A 15,586-nucleotide genomic window follows, 5' to 3' on the forward strand; every position below is an offset into this window, starting at 1 on the left:
CATTTATGACATCATAAAATGTTCGTGACTTCACCCTTCTTTTATAGTTCTGCTTTGATCCTAAATTGAATTTGATTGGGTTTTGTTGTACCTTTGTCATAATGTAAGGTCATAATATGCACAAAATTCAATCCCTTCAGATTTTAAAATTTGCTAATGGAAAGAAAGATGTAAAGTAGAGATTAGGATTTATACATTCCTTAATGCATATGGAGATAGCTGACAAAAGTGTTGTGGCTGGTGAGTATCCAAAAAGATAGCTCAAGAAACTAGTGGTCCATAAAATATTTCTGGCAACGAAGTTGTCAAAAATTAGATGTTAAAGGCAAATTAAAAGCTTTAGAGCATTGTCATTACCAATACATTTTTAGTATAACAATTGTTATCTGTCAGCATTATCAGCAATGTCTCTTAATGGACAATCCACACTGTTTTTGGTAAGGCCAGTATCTATGATAGAGTTAGGGACTGTACATAAACAAATTTCAAAATGATGTAAAAATGTAAACTGTTGCTTCTTTTTGCTGTGTACCAAATCATACAACAAACTAGTACTGTAAATGAATTCTGCAAAATCACACATCAGAAAAATGGAAGACAAAATAATTCACCTAGACATGCCTTGTTCCAGTTCCACTGGTGCTAAAATCATCATCAAATACCTTGTTTGTCTTCATATCCTGTGCTGTTTATTTTTGCATTGAGCACAAAGGTGTTGAGGTGATACACTTGCAATACACTATACTAGACTGCTACAAAAGAATCTTAGTCCAGAAGACCTGGAACTGAATACAGGTCAAAATCATTTTTGTCTTACAGGTAAGGTTTATTCCATGCTGAAAAGAAAAGATACACAATGTTACGATATATGTTTTATTAAATCCATGTGTATGCAATATCATATTAGAACAAACATATTTAGTACATTGTATTCAGCCTAGTGATTTTGGTTTTATTTTACTGGTACACATTAACTTTAATTTCAGAATGTACAGTAAGTCAGTATTTGGTTGCATATCCCTCTGAGGCAATGATTACTTCAGGTCTAGGACCCATTGAGCTCACAATACTTCAGCCATCACTTCTGATGCTCTGCTGCTGACACTTTTAGAGTTCTTGCCTGTTCTTGGGGTGCTCTTACTGGGGTGAAAAACTGTAGGTTCTTGAGCGTGTAAAATGCTTGTTCACATTTAAACATTTGGTTTAAATGTGAAGGCTGACTTGGGCAATCTACGTCATACTTTTTTATTTGAGATGAACTTCATGATTGCATTGGCCATGATGCATGGTGCAGTTCCACCCTCTAAATATGGAAACATTCTTCATCAGGAGACAACATACTTCTGTATACTTCAGAATCCATTCTCTGCTGCTGTCGTCAGTCAGTTGCATCATCAATATAGGGAGCCAGTTGCAGAAGCAGCCACGCGTGTCCAGAGCACGACTTTACCTCCCCCACGTTTCCAAATTTGCTCAGAGGTACAAAGATGAGCCAGGAGGGTTTGGGAACCTGTTTTTTTTTATGGACGTATTCTAAACCTTGACTCTTGTTCACGTGCATCAATTTAAAAAAAAAGTTTGTTTTGAAAACAGCGAGATCTAGAAACAAAGTGGGGAAATTTAAACAGTATGTAAATTTGTTATATCTTTTTTGGGAGGAGTTTGCAGAATTCAAGTTGAAATTTAGGTCTGTGACAAATTCAGTTGCTGATGCTGATGTTTGGCTGAATTGCCTGCTCAATGTTGTTGTGATACAGTTCTGCAACTTAATAACGCTACAATTGGGGATTTTGTACTTGTTGTTTTTGTGCTTATAAAATTATTACATTTAAAAGTGGAAACCAAGATAAAAATGAGTTTTTAAGAATCCTTTGAATTACACAACCACTCTGGTGATAAAAAATGTTTTTAAAATTACTTTCTTCATTTATAATCTTATGACAGGTGGGAATTAAAATACAATATATGACACACATACAATACACACAATTCATAGGAACCGAATATTGATTTATTTGAAAAATGTTCCTTTATATTTTATACATTTAACATTGAATATTAAAATTTAATCATTCAGCATAATCCACTTGTGGGTACTGTACGTGAAGAATACCACAGATGAAAACTACAAAAATAGGTATTACAGTATACTGTATTAACCTGCATGATAGTTTTAAACAATAAAACCAAGAAAATCCACATTCCCACTTGAACTGTGGGCAAAAACATACAGCATTTTTGTTTCACTACACGGAACAAACAGACTAGGCAAAAACAAACGTCAGTTTGTATGAAGACCTCTAGAAAGTTTCAGGGTCATTCACAGTTTATTTAAAAACTGCACTCGAATCAAGATGCAGCTCCATACACTACATTTGGGGCCCTGCATAGAAATACATTTTTCCAGTTAATCAAATAATTAAGAACTCGAGTGAAATGAGAAAAAAAAGACACTACAGACGTCTATGAACTGGTAACTGTTATGTTGATGAAATTCTACAAATATTCAGTTCCGAAACACCTGCCAGCAAAACATTAAATCTCCATTTTGTCTTGATACTTCAAAGTGCGTAGGACATTTCACTAGTCACCGAAGATGTAGAATTACAGAAAATGTGCTAGCAGTGGTAAATACTGTAGGTTTCACACCATGGATAGTTGGCAGCAATTTTTGCAATTACATAGACCTATTTAAAAATATTCAAATACAAATCTGGAAGACTGTCACAATGACAATTTCAAGGCTGTGACTCCTGCACTCAGAGCAAACACAAAAATGAATAAAGTTGTATTTCTTTCTGACTGAATATTCCATCTTCCTCAGATTGATCATCACTCTAAGGAAGGCACAGCCAAGTGTAAGTGGCTGTAACTACAAATTTGTATTAGTAGTTTAGATGAAATTGTGTCCTGAACCGATAAGGAGAGTAACCAAGAGGGGACCTTGTTTGGTTAAACTAAGGGAAACAAAATGGCATCAGGTTATTGGCAACTACTGCTTTCACTCAAATAAAAAAACAACTCTGTCCTTTTTACTATTGATGTCTTTTTACACATACAAGTTTTTTTTATGATTCATAAAAACACGACCCCCAAGACCAAAGTGTGAAACACGATGGCTTTAAAAGTTATTTTTCATTTTGAAAACGGTACATTTTTCATTGGTGTTTATAAAGTTATAAAACTCTTCGCCCATTAAAGTTCTGGTAGAAAACTCCACAGTCTCCTTATAAATTCTATACAAATGATACAAATCAAACCTTGTCCACTTTCAAAGACTAAAGACTAACATTAAAATCAAAAATGACATGTAATCGCTGCAACCTTTACTAACACTAAACAACTTTTCTGAAAATGAATTATATGCAACAGAAACTACTTCTATATTGTGGTGCCCGTGTCAATATACGTTATAGTTGTTTAATCAGTTGTTAAATGTTTCAGAGCCATGACTCAACCATCCAGGTCATAGATTTATCACTTTCTTGAATCCCATTCAGAAAATACTAATTCTAAATGCATAATAATGTGTGTTATTCCATCACTTAATAACCACTATAATTACAAACTTGGACAAACACATCTGTCCAAACACATGTATAACAAGCAACCATGAAACTTGTGATCCGTACAGACTGTAGCATGCTGTACCAGGAGAGGCACTTCTCTGTGCCAACCAAGATGAGAATATGGAGTCACTGTGGGATGGCCTTACCATGTCTACTGGTTATGTTTATCAATAACTTGGGAACAACTTGTATTGGTTGTTTTCAAGGTGTTACAATATAAAATCACTTTATTAGCCATATACAATTTCTTGCATTAGGAATTTGTCTTTTTGCATACTCCAGATTGCTCTCCATGAGGCACACAGGCACACAGATGGGGACAAAGGAGCATGGGGTCAGAGCGCAGGGTCAGCCATTTATACAGCACCCCTGGAGCAGCTGGGGTTAAGGGCCTTGCTCAGGGGTCCAACGGAGTAGGATTCCTCTGCTGGCTGCAGGATTTGAACCTGCAACCTTCCAGCCACAGGCAAACAAGTTGTTCCTACATGCAGTGAACTGGGACCATAGCTGAGGTAGCTGAAGGGCTGTCGGTCACGGATGATTCAGTGGTGTGTTCCAGGATAGCTGATTGGCTTTCAGTCACAGATGATTTAGAGGCGTGGCCTGGATAGCTGAGGATCTGTCGGTTATAGAAGATTTGGAGGCGTGGCCTGGATAGCTGAGGGGCTGTTGGTCATAGAAGATTTGGAGGCGTGGCCTGGATAGCTGAGGGGCTGTCAGTCACAGACATTCTCACCCAGAAAAGAACAACATGACTATCTAGAAGCCCAGAGGTGTTCAGACAGAAAAGGGCTTGCATCTGGACAGCGACTGGTCTCCTGCCTCATAATGCTTGGGAAGATGGAAAAATTGTGGCTGAAGACCAGGGAGCAGGAAATGTGGCTGCAAGCTCCCCAGATCTGTCCAGGTAGATTGGCAGAATGTACCTGTTCAGTTCCTGGCTCTCTGGCAGAGATTAGTGTCTAGTGGGACTCCTCCTCAGGGACAAAGAAAGGAACTGGCAAGGGTGAGACTGGGAGCTGTGGTTGTTGTAGAGAAGGCAAGGTGAATGACTGAAGCTAGATGATTTGGCTGCAAAGGTCACTCAACAGAGTGACGAACTTGCGGCTGTAGGATCAGAGTGCCATAAGCATAGTAAGGAAATCCACTTCTGTACCCTAAAATAAGCACGGGCAGCCTGTCCATTCCCGAATCTCTCACAGCGTAGGGTGTATGGGACGTTTGTGTTTGAAATGAAAAAACTGTGAGTGAATTAGGTATGTATGGAGCCTATGAAGAGTGTGTTGTAAGTTATAGATTAGAAACAATGTGCAGTACATGGGGGGTGAGAAAAGGTTATGTATAGATGGGCCTGTAACGAGCTCCGCCTGAAGGCAGGGGCCTGTTCTGGTATAGGAAGTTTTCTGAATCATTTGTATTCTTCTTTCTTTAGTTGAGTCAAGTCTTAATTCCTCTGATTTTGCGTTAAATGGGTTTTCCATTGTTTGGTCTCTATGATATCATTTTGCATTCACATAGGCAATTTACAAAAAAAAAAGCTTGTTCTGTGGAAAACAGACTGAATAACGTTATTACTTTCTAAGCTTTTCAAAAGTTGAGAAATAGGAGAACAATATGAGAAAGACCTGCTCTTTATACAACGGGTAGAAAATGCATTTGGATATGGTTTGTATCGCCGAACCTGTGGCACTGGGAAAATATTAATAACAGCAACTGAAAAAAAAAGTTCAGGAAACCTTTTGATACAACTCAGTGCTGTCGGTGTTTGGCACATCTTTGGGTTGTTTTTCTCAGCTCCTCTTGTGACGCTTCCTATGAGAAATCCCACACACCATCCTGTCCGTTCCGAGAGGCCATGGAATGGCACTGGAATGCAGTCTGTGATGTCCTGGACATCTCCTGTGTACTTGTTAGTGGTAGAGCAGGGTACATGAGGCTGAGAAAGGAGTCGTTTGTGTGCCTTTTTACCTGTGACCATTAAGAAAAACAAAGCAAAACATGTATCATGTTAGCATTAAAGAAACGGACCACTCTTTTCATGCATATGACCTTGGACCCCTAGAGGTTTTTTTTCTCCTTACTGGGGAGTTTTTGGTTCCTCTCCTCCATTGTCTTCCGGCTTTTTCTCTTTCTGTACTGTAATGTCATGTACTGTCACACATCTTTGTTAAGTGCCTTGGGGCAACCTTACTGTGAAAGGCGCTATATAAACATAAACTAAATTGAATTGAATGCATATATGCTTTTAAGAATATAAACTATATAGAATTTGTATAGTAACTGAATGTTTTAGCGGGATTTAGATTGGTCATTTATGATTGACCAAGATACACTCAAGTGTCTTTGATTGTTGCACAGGAGTAAATCACCTTGTTTGTGAAAAAGTTGATTGAACCTGATGAAAAGCACAGAGGGGAATCACTGCATCTTGCTGATGAAGAGAACAAAGCCTTAGTGCTATCAGTATGTTGGATCTGGGCTACATCAGTATGTGCTATCTATGGTGTCCACAACCTGAAATTTCTAACCTGACAAAATATTCTAGATAAACATAGTCCATCAATGTTAGATTACAATCTAATCACGAGTGACAAAACCATATTAAAGTCCATGGGGGTGGCCAAGTGTGATGGTGTGGTCTAGTCGATACAGCACTACATGTTTAGTCATGGTAGCAACTGGACAGCATGGAGCTACATTGATCAAGTCTTGGGATCTCACTTGCTGCCCTTCCTGTGGGCTACAAACTGGTCATTTTCCTTTGCTACCATCACCACAGCAAAATGTAGTTAAAACAAGCACGCCAACCATTTCTGAAACAACCAGAAGTGACCGAGAATTCAAAGAATTTGATGCAGATGTTTAGCAAGAAAGTGGAATACCCTACCACAACCAGCTAAATAAATCTATATTCACAAATTCATATCGTTAACGATGTTTGGAAACTTTATTTTCACCTACCAAAACTTCCCTTAAGTTACACGTTTCCCTATTAATATTCCATATTTAAGAAGGAGGACAGACGTTAATGTTTTCACTTACATCTAAAGCACCACAAGTGCCACCTACCGATCGTCTATGTCTGGTGTATATTCCTGGTGACATCATCTTGACGAGTTTTGACAAGCAATCTAAGTGGCTGCATCAGTGCACAGAGGCTTCCCATCAATGTTATCCCATTTCGCTGAATTACAGAATTACGGCTACATATTTTTTAAAGTGGACATTTCTTAAACAACACCTGAATATTCAAACTGAATGCTTTTATGGAAGAAAGACGTTATATTTTAGTAACTATTTTCAGCCCCATTTTTCTATTTAAGATATGTTCCAGTTTTTTATCTAAAGAAATATCTGGTTTCTATCAGATGACAATGGGTTTGATGCATCAGTAATATTTTAAAATGGAAAAAAAATCACTTGGCGACTTCGATATTCTTAACTTCAACACGTATGTTTATCTCCTTTTTAACTTTAATAATTAGGTTGTCTTCTTCACATCTTGGCTCTGAGCTTTGATCCCCACTGCACACAGGAGGGAACGAGGAAGCGAGAAGAGACAGACTGTAAGAAGACTTCTCCAACCCACCCACATTCGAGCCACTCGCCTTTTAACACACCACAGGTAGAACAGCCCCATACAGAAGGTTCAGCACTGCCTGGGGGAGAAGTGCCTCCCTCACCAACAGCAGCGCCTGCCTGCTAGAGCACGGCAGGCTGCAGGGGTCGCTGTGGTTGCCAAGACAACTAACCCCGCCCTACCCTAGACAGCAACCAGCCAATTGCGTGCCGCAGCTCGGGGGAATTCTGGGTACTACTGGCGAGTGACATCACCCATTTCTTGTTGAACTCCTACCCAACCTGCGCTAAGTGAACTTCTCCACTCAGGAGGCCATATCATTTATGTATTTTTTAAAGCTACCTTTTCTCCATACTAAATATAAACCGGGCTAACAGGAGGTTTTTGTTTTCTTGACTGCACTAATTCATTTATTTTTTCTTATCTTCCTCATTTATTTTACAGAAAAAAACACTGATTGGCTGATATCTTGGCATCATTTTGCATTTTCCTCTTTTCCCACTCCATTCATGTTGCAGGATGTTTGGCTTTCCTTTTCGATTCTCATAACAATATTTTTTTAAGCCAACTTTCATTTTCAGTGACGTGGAAAAGAGAAAGCTGTCAAGGGAATTAGAATATCAGCTAAAATGGAATCAGTACCAGAATGGATTGAAGTGCCTGTGTTTTTATTTTCTTGTGTTGGAAGGTTTAGGAATTAAATACGCACCTGTTTAAAGAAGGCGTGTGTCAACAGGGTACTTGCTGAAGGGCTGCATAAGGAAAAATAATGAAGCAGCATTATTCACTCCTGTAAATCGCTGATATTAAAGTGATTTTATGTTTGGTGCTAAAGTATTCAGATACGTATTCAGAATAGAGCCATCACAGAATTACCACAATTTGACCAAAGGTTCACTCCTGTATGTAGAGTCACTAAACTGCTTCTGCTGCTTTAGCTTTAAATTAGTTGGAGTAATTGTAATATAGCCATAGCCATATCACCCTGCAACTCACAACTGGCAACCCACTGAAGCTCAGCAGGTGTGAGCCTGGTCAGTACCTGGATGGGAGACCTCCTGGGGAAAAACTAAGGTTGCTGCTGGAAGAGGTGTTAGTGGGGCTAGCAGGGGGCGCTCACCCTGCGGTCCATGTGGGTCCTAATGCCCCAGTATAGTGACGGGGACTCTATGCTGGAAACAGGCGCCGTCCTTCGGATGAGACGTAAAACCGAGGTCCTGACTCTCTGTGGTCATTAAAAATCCCAGGGTGTTTCTCGAAAAGAGTAGGGGTGTAACCCTGGTGTCCTGGCCAAATTTCCCATTGGCCCTTACCAATCATGACTTCCTAATACTCCCCATCTATGAATTGGCTTCATTACTCTGCTCTCCTCCCCACTGATAGCTGATGTGTGGTGAGCGTTCGGGTGCACTATGGCTGCTGTTGCATCATCCAGGTGGGGGCTACACACTGGTGGTGGTGGAGGAGAGTCCCCATTACCTGTAAAGTGCTTTGAGTGGAGTGTCCAGAAAAGTGCTGTATAAGTGTAAGCAATTATTATTATTATAATTATTATTATTAATGTGAAAAAAGTACATAGACTTACTATTACTGCAGTGTACAAGAGATGTTTTAAGATGTTTTCCCCAACACAAACTATACAGACATTTTCTCATATCGCCATAAGTACAACAGTTCAAGTTGTTCAGCTTTATTACAAAAAATCAAGCAGCTATCCTTCCATGCCTGCGAGCCACCACAAGCGACGGTCATACTGGATCAACAGCGCCCTCTGGTGTGAACTGTTATTATTCAGGTCTGTATGTGTGAATCCCTCAGTTCACGGGCTCACGGTATAGTTTTCATAACTCAGTTGATTTGTCCATGGCAAACTACAGATACATTTGACAGGGGAATGGAACAAGGCTAAAAGAAGTCACCACCAAGGAACATGCAACAAGAAACCTTTAAAACTATCCTTTACTGCCCTACAGCCAGCAGCCATATCACCCTGCAACTCACAACTGGCAACCCACTGAAGCTAAGCGGGTGTGAGCCTGGTCAGTACCTGGATGGGAGACCTCCTGGGAAAACACTAAGGTTGCTGCTGGAAGAGGTGTTAGTGGGGCCAGCAGGGGGTGCTCACCCTGCGGTCCATGTGGGTCCTAATGCCCCAGTATAATGACAATGACACTATACTGTAAACAGGCGCCGTCCTTCAGATGAGATGTAAAACCGAGGTCTTGACTCTCTGTGGTCATTAAAAATCCCAGGGCGTTTCTTGGAAAGAGTAGGGGTGTTACCTTGGCCAAATTTCCCATTGGCCTTTACCAATCATGGCCTCCTAATCATCCCCATCTATGAATTGGCTACATTACTCTGCTCTCCTCCCCACTGATAGCTGGTGTGTGGTGAGCGTTCGGGCACACTATGGCTGCTGTCGCATCATCCAGGTGGGGGCTACACACTGGTGGTGGTGGAGGGGAGTCCCCATTACCTGTAAAGTGCTTTGAGTGGAATGTCCAGAAAAGCGCTATATAAGTGTAAGCAATTATTATTATCATTATTATTTATTATTACAGTTCTATTTCAACTAATCTCCCAAGTGAAATGATGGGAACACTGTCTTTCAGAAAAGAAGGAATATACTGAACTTGAACTTAACTTGAACTTGAACTTTATTGCCATATGTAACCGGTACTGGTACAATGGAATTCTTACTTACAGAAAGTCTCTCGATTATAAAACAAGTGTAAAAAACAAAACAAAGTGCAAACGGTGCATCAAGACAATGTACAAACAAACAATAGACAATGTGCAAGTAAACATGCAGACAGTTTGAATGTAAACAATACAGACGTGTAAACAATGACTGGAGACGTACAATTAATAAATTACAATGAGGTAGATGGTGATGGTGTAGGTGTGGTCCGAGGGGGATGGCTAAATGTGTTCGCCAGTCTCACTGCTTGTGGATAGAAGCTATTGAAGAATCTAGTGGTAAGTGTCCGTATGCTCTTATATCTCTTGCCTGAGGGCAGTGGGGTGAAGAGCTCATGCCCTGGGTGGTGACTGTCCTCTGTGATGGCCAGAATTCTACCACGGCAGCGGTCCTCATAGAGCTGTTTAATCTCGGTGAGACCGCAGCCGATGATCTTCTGGGCCATATTGACCATTCTCTGCAGTGCCTTTCTTTCTCGCGAAGAGGTGTTGCCATACCACACGGTGATCCCGTTGGTGAGGACGCTCTCGATAGTGCAGCGGTAGAAGTTCACCAACACATGTGTTGGCATCCCCCATCGCTTGAGGCACCTCAAGAAATAAAGGCGCTGCTGAGCCTTCTTCATGATAGAGTCAGTGTTCACAGTCCAGGTTAGATCTTTAGAGATGTGAATTCCCAAAAACCTAAAGCTGGTGACTGTTTCCACTTCCGTTCCATCAATACTGAGTGGGCTGTGAGTGTGTGGCCTGTGTCTCCGAAAGTCCACTATTAGCTCTTTCGTTTTCTTTATGTTCAAGTCCAGGTTATTGCTATGACACCACCTAAGCAGCTGTACAACTTCATCCCTGTAAGTGGACTCGTCATCATCACTGATCAGTCCTATTATAGTGGTGTCATCGGCAAACTTGATGATGCGGTTATTGCTGTGTCTTGCTGTGCAGTCGTGAGTAAATAGGGAGTACAACCTTGGACTCAGACAGCAGCCTTGTGGGGTTCCAGTGCTCAGGGTGAGTGGTGTTGATGTTTTATTGCCTATCCGCACCACCTGTGGTCTCTCGATAAGAAAGTCCAGCAGCCAGTTGCAGACAGAGTTGCACAGACCTAATCCCCTGAGCTTTGTCACCAGTTGACAGGGTATGATGGAATTAAATGCTGAACTGTAGTCCACAAACAGCACTCTCACATACGAGTTCGAGTTCTTAGTGTCCAGGTGTTCCAAGGCTGTATGCAGAGCCAGGGAGACAGCATCATCCACTGATCTGTTGTTCTGGTAGGCGAACTGCAGGGGGTCCAGGGACTCTGTGATGGAGGAGTTGATGTGTGACAACACCAGCTTCTCCAGGCATTTCATCACCACAGATGTTAATGCTACTGGGCGGTAATCATTCAGGCATGTCACTTTTGTCTTTTTGGGGGTTGGAACAATAGTGGTTTTTTTAAAGCAGGTGGGGACCATGGACTGTGACAGGGAGGAGTTAAAGATGTCTGTAAACACTGTGGTCAGCTGGGCTGCACATGTCCTCAGGACGCGAGGTGGTATCCCATCAGGCCCTGCAGCCTTACGGATTTTCACCCTGCTCAGAGTCTTCTGCACGTCCTGCTCTGAGAGTTTCAGAACAAACTCGCCCTGCACGCTTGGGGTCTTCTCGGCAGTGCCCGTGTTCAGAGCATCAAAGCGGGCATAGAAGTGGTTCAGCTCGTCAGGCAGGGATGTGTTGTTCGTGTTCGTACTGAAGGATGTCCTTGCCTCTAAATAAAAACTTGTGCTTCCATATTTTTGGTTGCTTAATCTTCTATCTATCCTATTTTCTAATTCAGGGCCATAGGGGACCCAGAGCCTGTCCTGGCAAGAAACAGGTACAAGACAGAGTACACCCTGGACAGGATGCCAGTCCATTGCAGGGCAGACAGACGCAAATATAAACATACACACACACCAGGGCCAGTTTTCACAGAAGTCAGTTAACCAACCACTATTGGCTTTGGACTGTGGGAATAATTCCTAATTCCTTACACTTATATAGGTCTTTTCTGGACATTCCACTCAAGCCGCTTTAAAGGTAATGGAGAATCCCATAGCCACCACCAATGTGCGGCACCAACTGAATGATGTAACTTCAGCCAAAGTGCACCAGTATGCTCACTACACACCAGCTTTCAGTGGGGAGGAGAACAGAGCGATGAAGCCAGTTCATAGATGGGGATTATTAGGAGGCCATGATTGGCAAAGGCCAGGGGAGAATTTGGTCAGGACGCCAGGGTTACACCCCTACTCTTTTCGAGAAACGCCCTGGGATTTTTAATGACCACAGAGAGTAAGGACCTCGGTTTTACGTCTCATCCAAAGGACACTTTTTACAGTATAGTGTCCCTGTCACTATAATGGGGCATTAGGACCCACACAGACCACAGGGTGAGCGCCCCCTGCTGGCCCCTCTAATACCGCTTCCAGCAGCAGCCTTAGTTTTTCCCCGGAGGTCTCCCATCCAGATACTGACCAGGCTCACACCTGCTGAGCCTCAGTGGGCTGCCAGTTGCGAGTCGCAGGGTGATATAGGTGCTGGCTGCTACCCGTGGGAACATGGGGAGAACATACAAACTCCATGCAGTTAGCACTTCAGGAAATGAACCCAGGGCCCCAGTGCTGCAAGGCAGCAATGCCTACCACTGCACCCACTGCGCCGCCCCCTAAGCCTTCTAACAAAATCAAATATCTAAGTGGGAAAGAAAAAATGCTTTAGGTAGGTTAGCTCATGTACCGTTTCTCTGGCTGTTGGTGCAGACACAGCTCCACCAGGTGGTGCAGGAGAGCAGAGTGGTTCTTCGGAGCAGGACTCTGTGGACGCTCGCTGGTCATCGTCCTCATGATGCTGGAGGTGGCCACACTCTCCCCGATTCCCGAGTCCACCCCGGAACGGGACGCCTTCAACCCCAGCCCCTGCAGGGGGAAGGGCGCGACATCCAGCAGACAGCAGTGCCATCCCTTGAGCTTCTGCAGCAGCATCTGGAACAAAACCGGCACAGTTAGCAACACCACCGAGAGAGCAGGAGTGGAGTGAGCGTCTACGATTAACCCCACAGACGCTGCCCCTCGAGCTGTGGTTCCACAACCTGGTTCTGGGTTTTTTTGCTCCAGTCGAGCTCTTATTACAAGCTCACTGCTGTAAATTTTCTACCTGTGACAAATTTTGAAATTGGCTTTCAGCTCTTCTGATGCTAAATAGGATTTGGAATTGGTGTTAATTCAGACGTATGGAATATTACCCAGTATAAACAAAACAAAACTCTCTTTACGCGCCTGTTCGATTCACTGTCATTCACACCTTGTGTCTATACTTCATAAAGTGATCATCTGTTAATAGCTGTTGAGTAAGAAATAAAGGCAAGCAAGATGAGGAGAGATTGCTTAAAGTTACTATTACTGTTTTATTTGGGTGGGACTTTTATCCTAAGCAGCTTACACTGGTTTCCATTTATACAGCTGGATATTTTAGAGCAACAATTGCGATGTAGTACTTTGTCGAGGGACATGGCAATATCTCATCTGGGATTTTAACCCACAACCTTCCAGTTATGAGTCCAGTCCAGATCCCTGGACTGATCCCTAATTACTGCGACACTACAAAAGAACATTGCTACTATCAAGGAAAAAAAAATAACTCATGTGCTATCTTGTAATTTCGAAAAAATTATCTCGTACATTTTCACATTCTTTATGTGATAATCATGCTGTAGCACAATTGTCATACAATAATTAGCTAGAATCACCAGTATACTTTAAGTCCAAAAACAGTGGAATTGATTGCAGGGTACACCCTTTCTTGATTATGGATAAATGTGAGTGTTCTCATGGTTATGATTGTGTTCACATAAGGTACAAATTGTAACATTTCATTATGACTAAGCCACAGTGGAATGACAGTGCGGGCACATTCTGCAGTGTTGGACATTGTCACAAACATTAAACCCACAGTTCCAGCTTAGCTATTAGTAGCTTCTAGGTGCTGTCATTGCACAATGTCATTGTCTATACTCAAATGATCATTGCTATCTCAAAATGAGATTAAGCGTGCTTTCTCATAATAACAAGATCATTTGCTCCTAAGTATGAGACAGCACATGAAATATATTTTTATAGGCAGCTATTCATGTCCATATTCCACATTGCCTATAGGCTCTATAAGTTCTGTATGCTGAACTGGCTGGAAACAATGTCTTTAAAACAGGTCATTTTTGAAAATCTGGACTGACTTGAGTGTAGAAACAATCCTACAATCTAAACAAGCAAGCAGTTCATTTAGCATTGGTAATGTGGAGCTGAGTAAAAAGCTTAAACCAGCAGACACAGTAGTCCTTTGCCCTAGACATTACACTGACACTAAGCTTTTAGTACAATGTTAAGTCTGCAATTGCAGTAGTGCACCAGGAGTTACCAGACAAAAAACCTTAAAGACTCCAGAAAAGAAGATCACGTTACAGGAATGCTTAGCAGAGCTACATTTCTGCCTTTTGCTTTTATTTCTTGCCAGTGTGAATATCTTTAATACTCCACGAGGCCACCTACAAAAACCTCTTCATGCCATTGTGTAGTTAATTCAGTTTGATACTGTAACAACACAGTGTATCGACAGTGTTAGCTTACGAATCTTTGGCATTTGGCATAATAAAGCAAGGACAGTGGTAGTGACCAAGATACAATAGCCCGGTGTGTGAATGTGAGGTTGTTAAGGAAGAGGAAGAGTCCTACCAAAGTTGGGTGCATATCCTGGAAGGGAACTCTCCCACTGGCCAGCTCACAGGCAGTGATCCCCAGGCTATAAATATCAGACTTCACATCATACCCATGCAGATCCTGAAGAAAGAGCAGCACGATTTACCCTCAACATAAACAGGAAGGAGACTCGGAGACCGCTTCAGAGAACATGTTAGGGCTGTGAAGATCAAAGATTTCTCCAAGCCCAGAGTTTCTCATTTAACCTCTGATGGCCATGATAATAATAATAATAATAATAAACTTTATTTTATATAGCGCCTTTAAAGGTGGCTTCTCAAAGCGCTTTACAGGATGACAATAACAATAAATAAGAAGACTACAACAATAAATAAGAAAAATTTCACAAGACAGGACACAATTATAATTACAGCAATACAACAATAACAATAGAGGAGACCGTGGAAGATGGTATTAAGAAGAGCAGAGGGGTGAAGAATGGAACCAGTTAAGTAAAGGCTTTTCTGAAAAGGAGGGTTTTGAGTCTGGATTTGAAGGAGTTTAGAGAAGGTGACTCTCTAATATCCTTGGGCAAGGAGTTCCAGAGCTTGGGGGCATAGCAGGAGAAGGCCCTGTCGCCCATACAATGTAGACGGGCATGGGGGACAGTAAGGAGGGCAGAATTTGAAGAGCGGAGGTTGCGAGGTGGGGAGTAGGGCGATAAAAGTTCAGACAGGTATTGAGGTGCCAAGCCATGTAAAGCCTTGTAGGTGAGCATGAGGATTTTAAAGTCTACGCGGAATTTGACCGGAAGCCAGTGCAAGGACTCCAGGATAGGAGTAATGTGAACACTTGCACTAGATCTGGTCAGGATTCTGGCTGCTGAATTTTGGACATACTGCAGCTTGTTCAGAGTAGATTTAGATACCCCAGGGAGCAGAGCATTGCAGTAGTCAATTCGAGAGAATACAAATATGTTGATCAGCTTTTCAGCCACAGTTAATGATAGCATAGGGCGTAGTCTT

General features: G+C 41.9%; 1 protein-coding gene and 1 long non-coding RNA gene across 7 annotated transcripts in view; one reads left to right on the top strand and one right to left on the bottom strand.

Moving 5' to 3' along the window:
• On the top strand, positions 1-13,265 carry LOC148648808 (uncharacterized). 2 transcript variants are annotated; one of them, XR_015926468.1, is made up of 3 exons: positions 1-240; positions 7,055-7,194; positions 12,633-13,265. It is a non-coding gene; the product is annotated as an uncharacterized LOC148648808 (long non-coding RNA). The 2 variants fall into 2 exon arrangements; XR_015926467.1 differs by having other exon boundaries at positions 7,055-7,135.
• Positions 1,990-15,586, bottom strand: part of stradb (STE20 related adaptor beta) — a 27,327-nt gene continuing 13,730 nt past the window's right edge. For all 5 annotated transcript variants that reach the window (XM_088606772.1, XM_088606773.1, XM_088606777.1 and 2 more), the window contains exons 10-13: positions 14,598-14,702; positions 12,610-12,854; positions 7,859-7,901; positions 1,990-5,537 (exon numbers count right to left, since the gene is read on the bottom strand). In XM_088606772.1, the coding sequence (XP_088462898.1) occupies positions 5,382-5,537; positions 7,859-7,901; positions 12,610-12,854; positions 14,598-14,702 (549 nt within the window). In that variant the 3' untranslated portion in view covers positions 1,990-5,381. The remainder of the gene's footprint in view (positions 5,538-7,858; positions 7,902-12,609; positions 12,855-14,597; positions 14,703-15,586) is intronic.

This window comes from Lepisosteus platostomus, chromosome 14, assembly GCF_059453375.1.
Source record: "Lepisosteus platostomus isolate fLepPlt1 chromosome 14, fLepPlt1.hap1, whole genome shotgun sequence".
Classification (NCBI taxonomy): domain Eukaryota; kingdom Metazoa; phylum Chordata; class Actinopteri; order Semionotiformes; family Lepisosteidae; genus Lepisosteus; species Lepisosteus platostomus.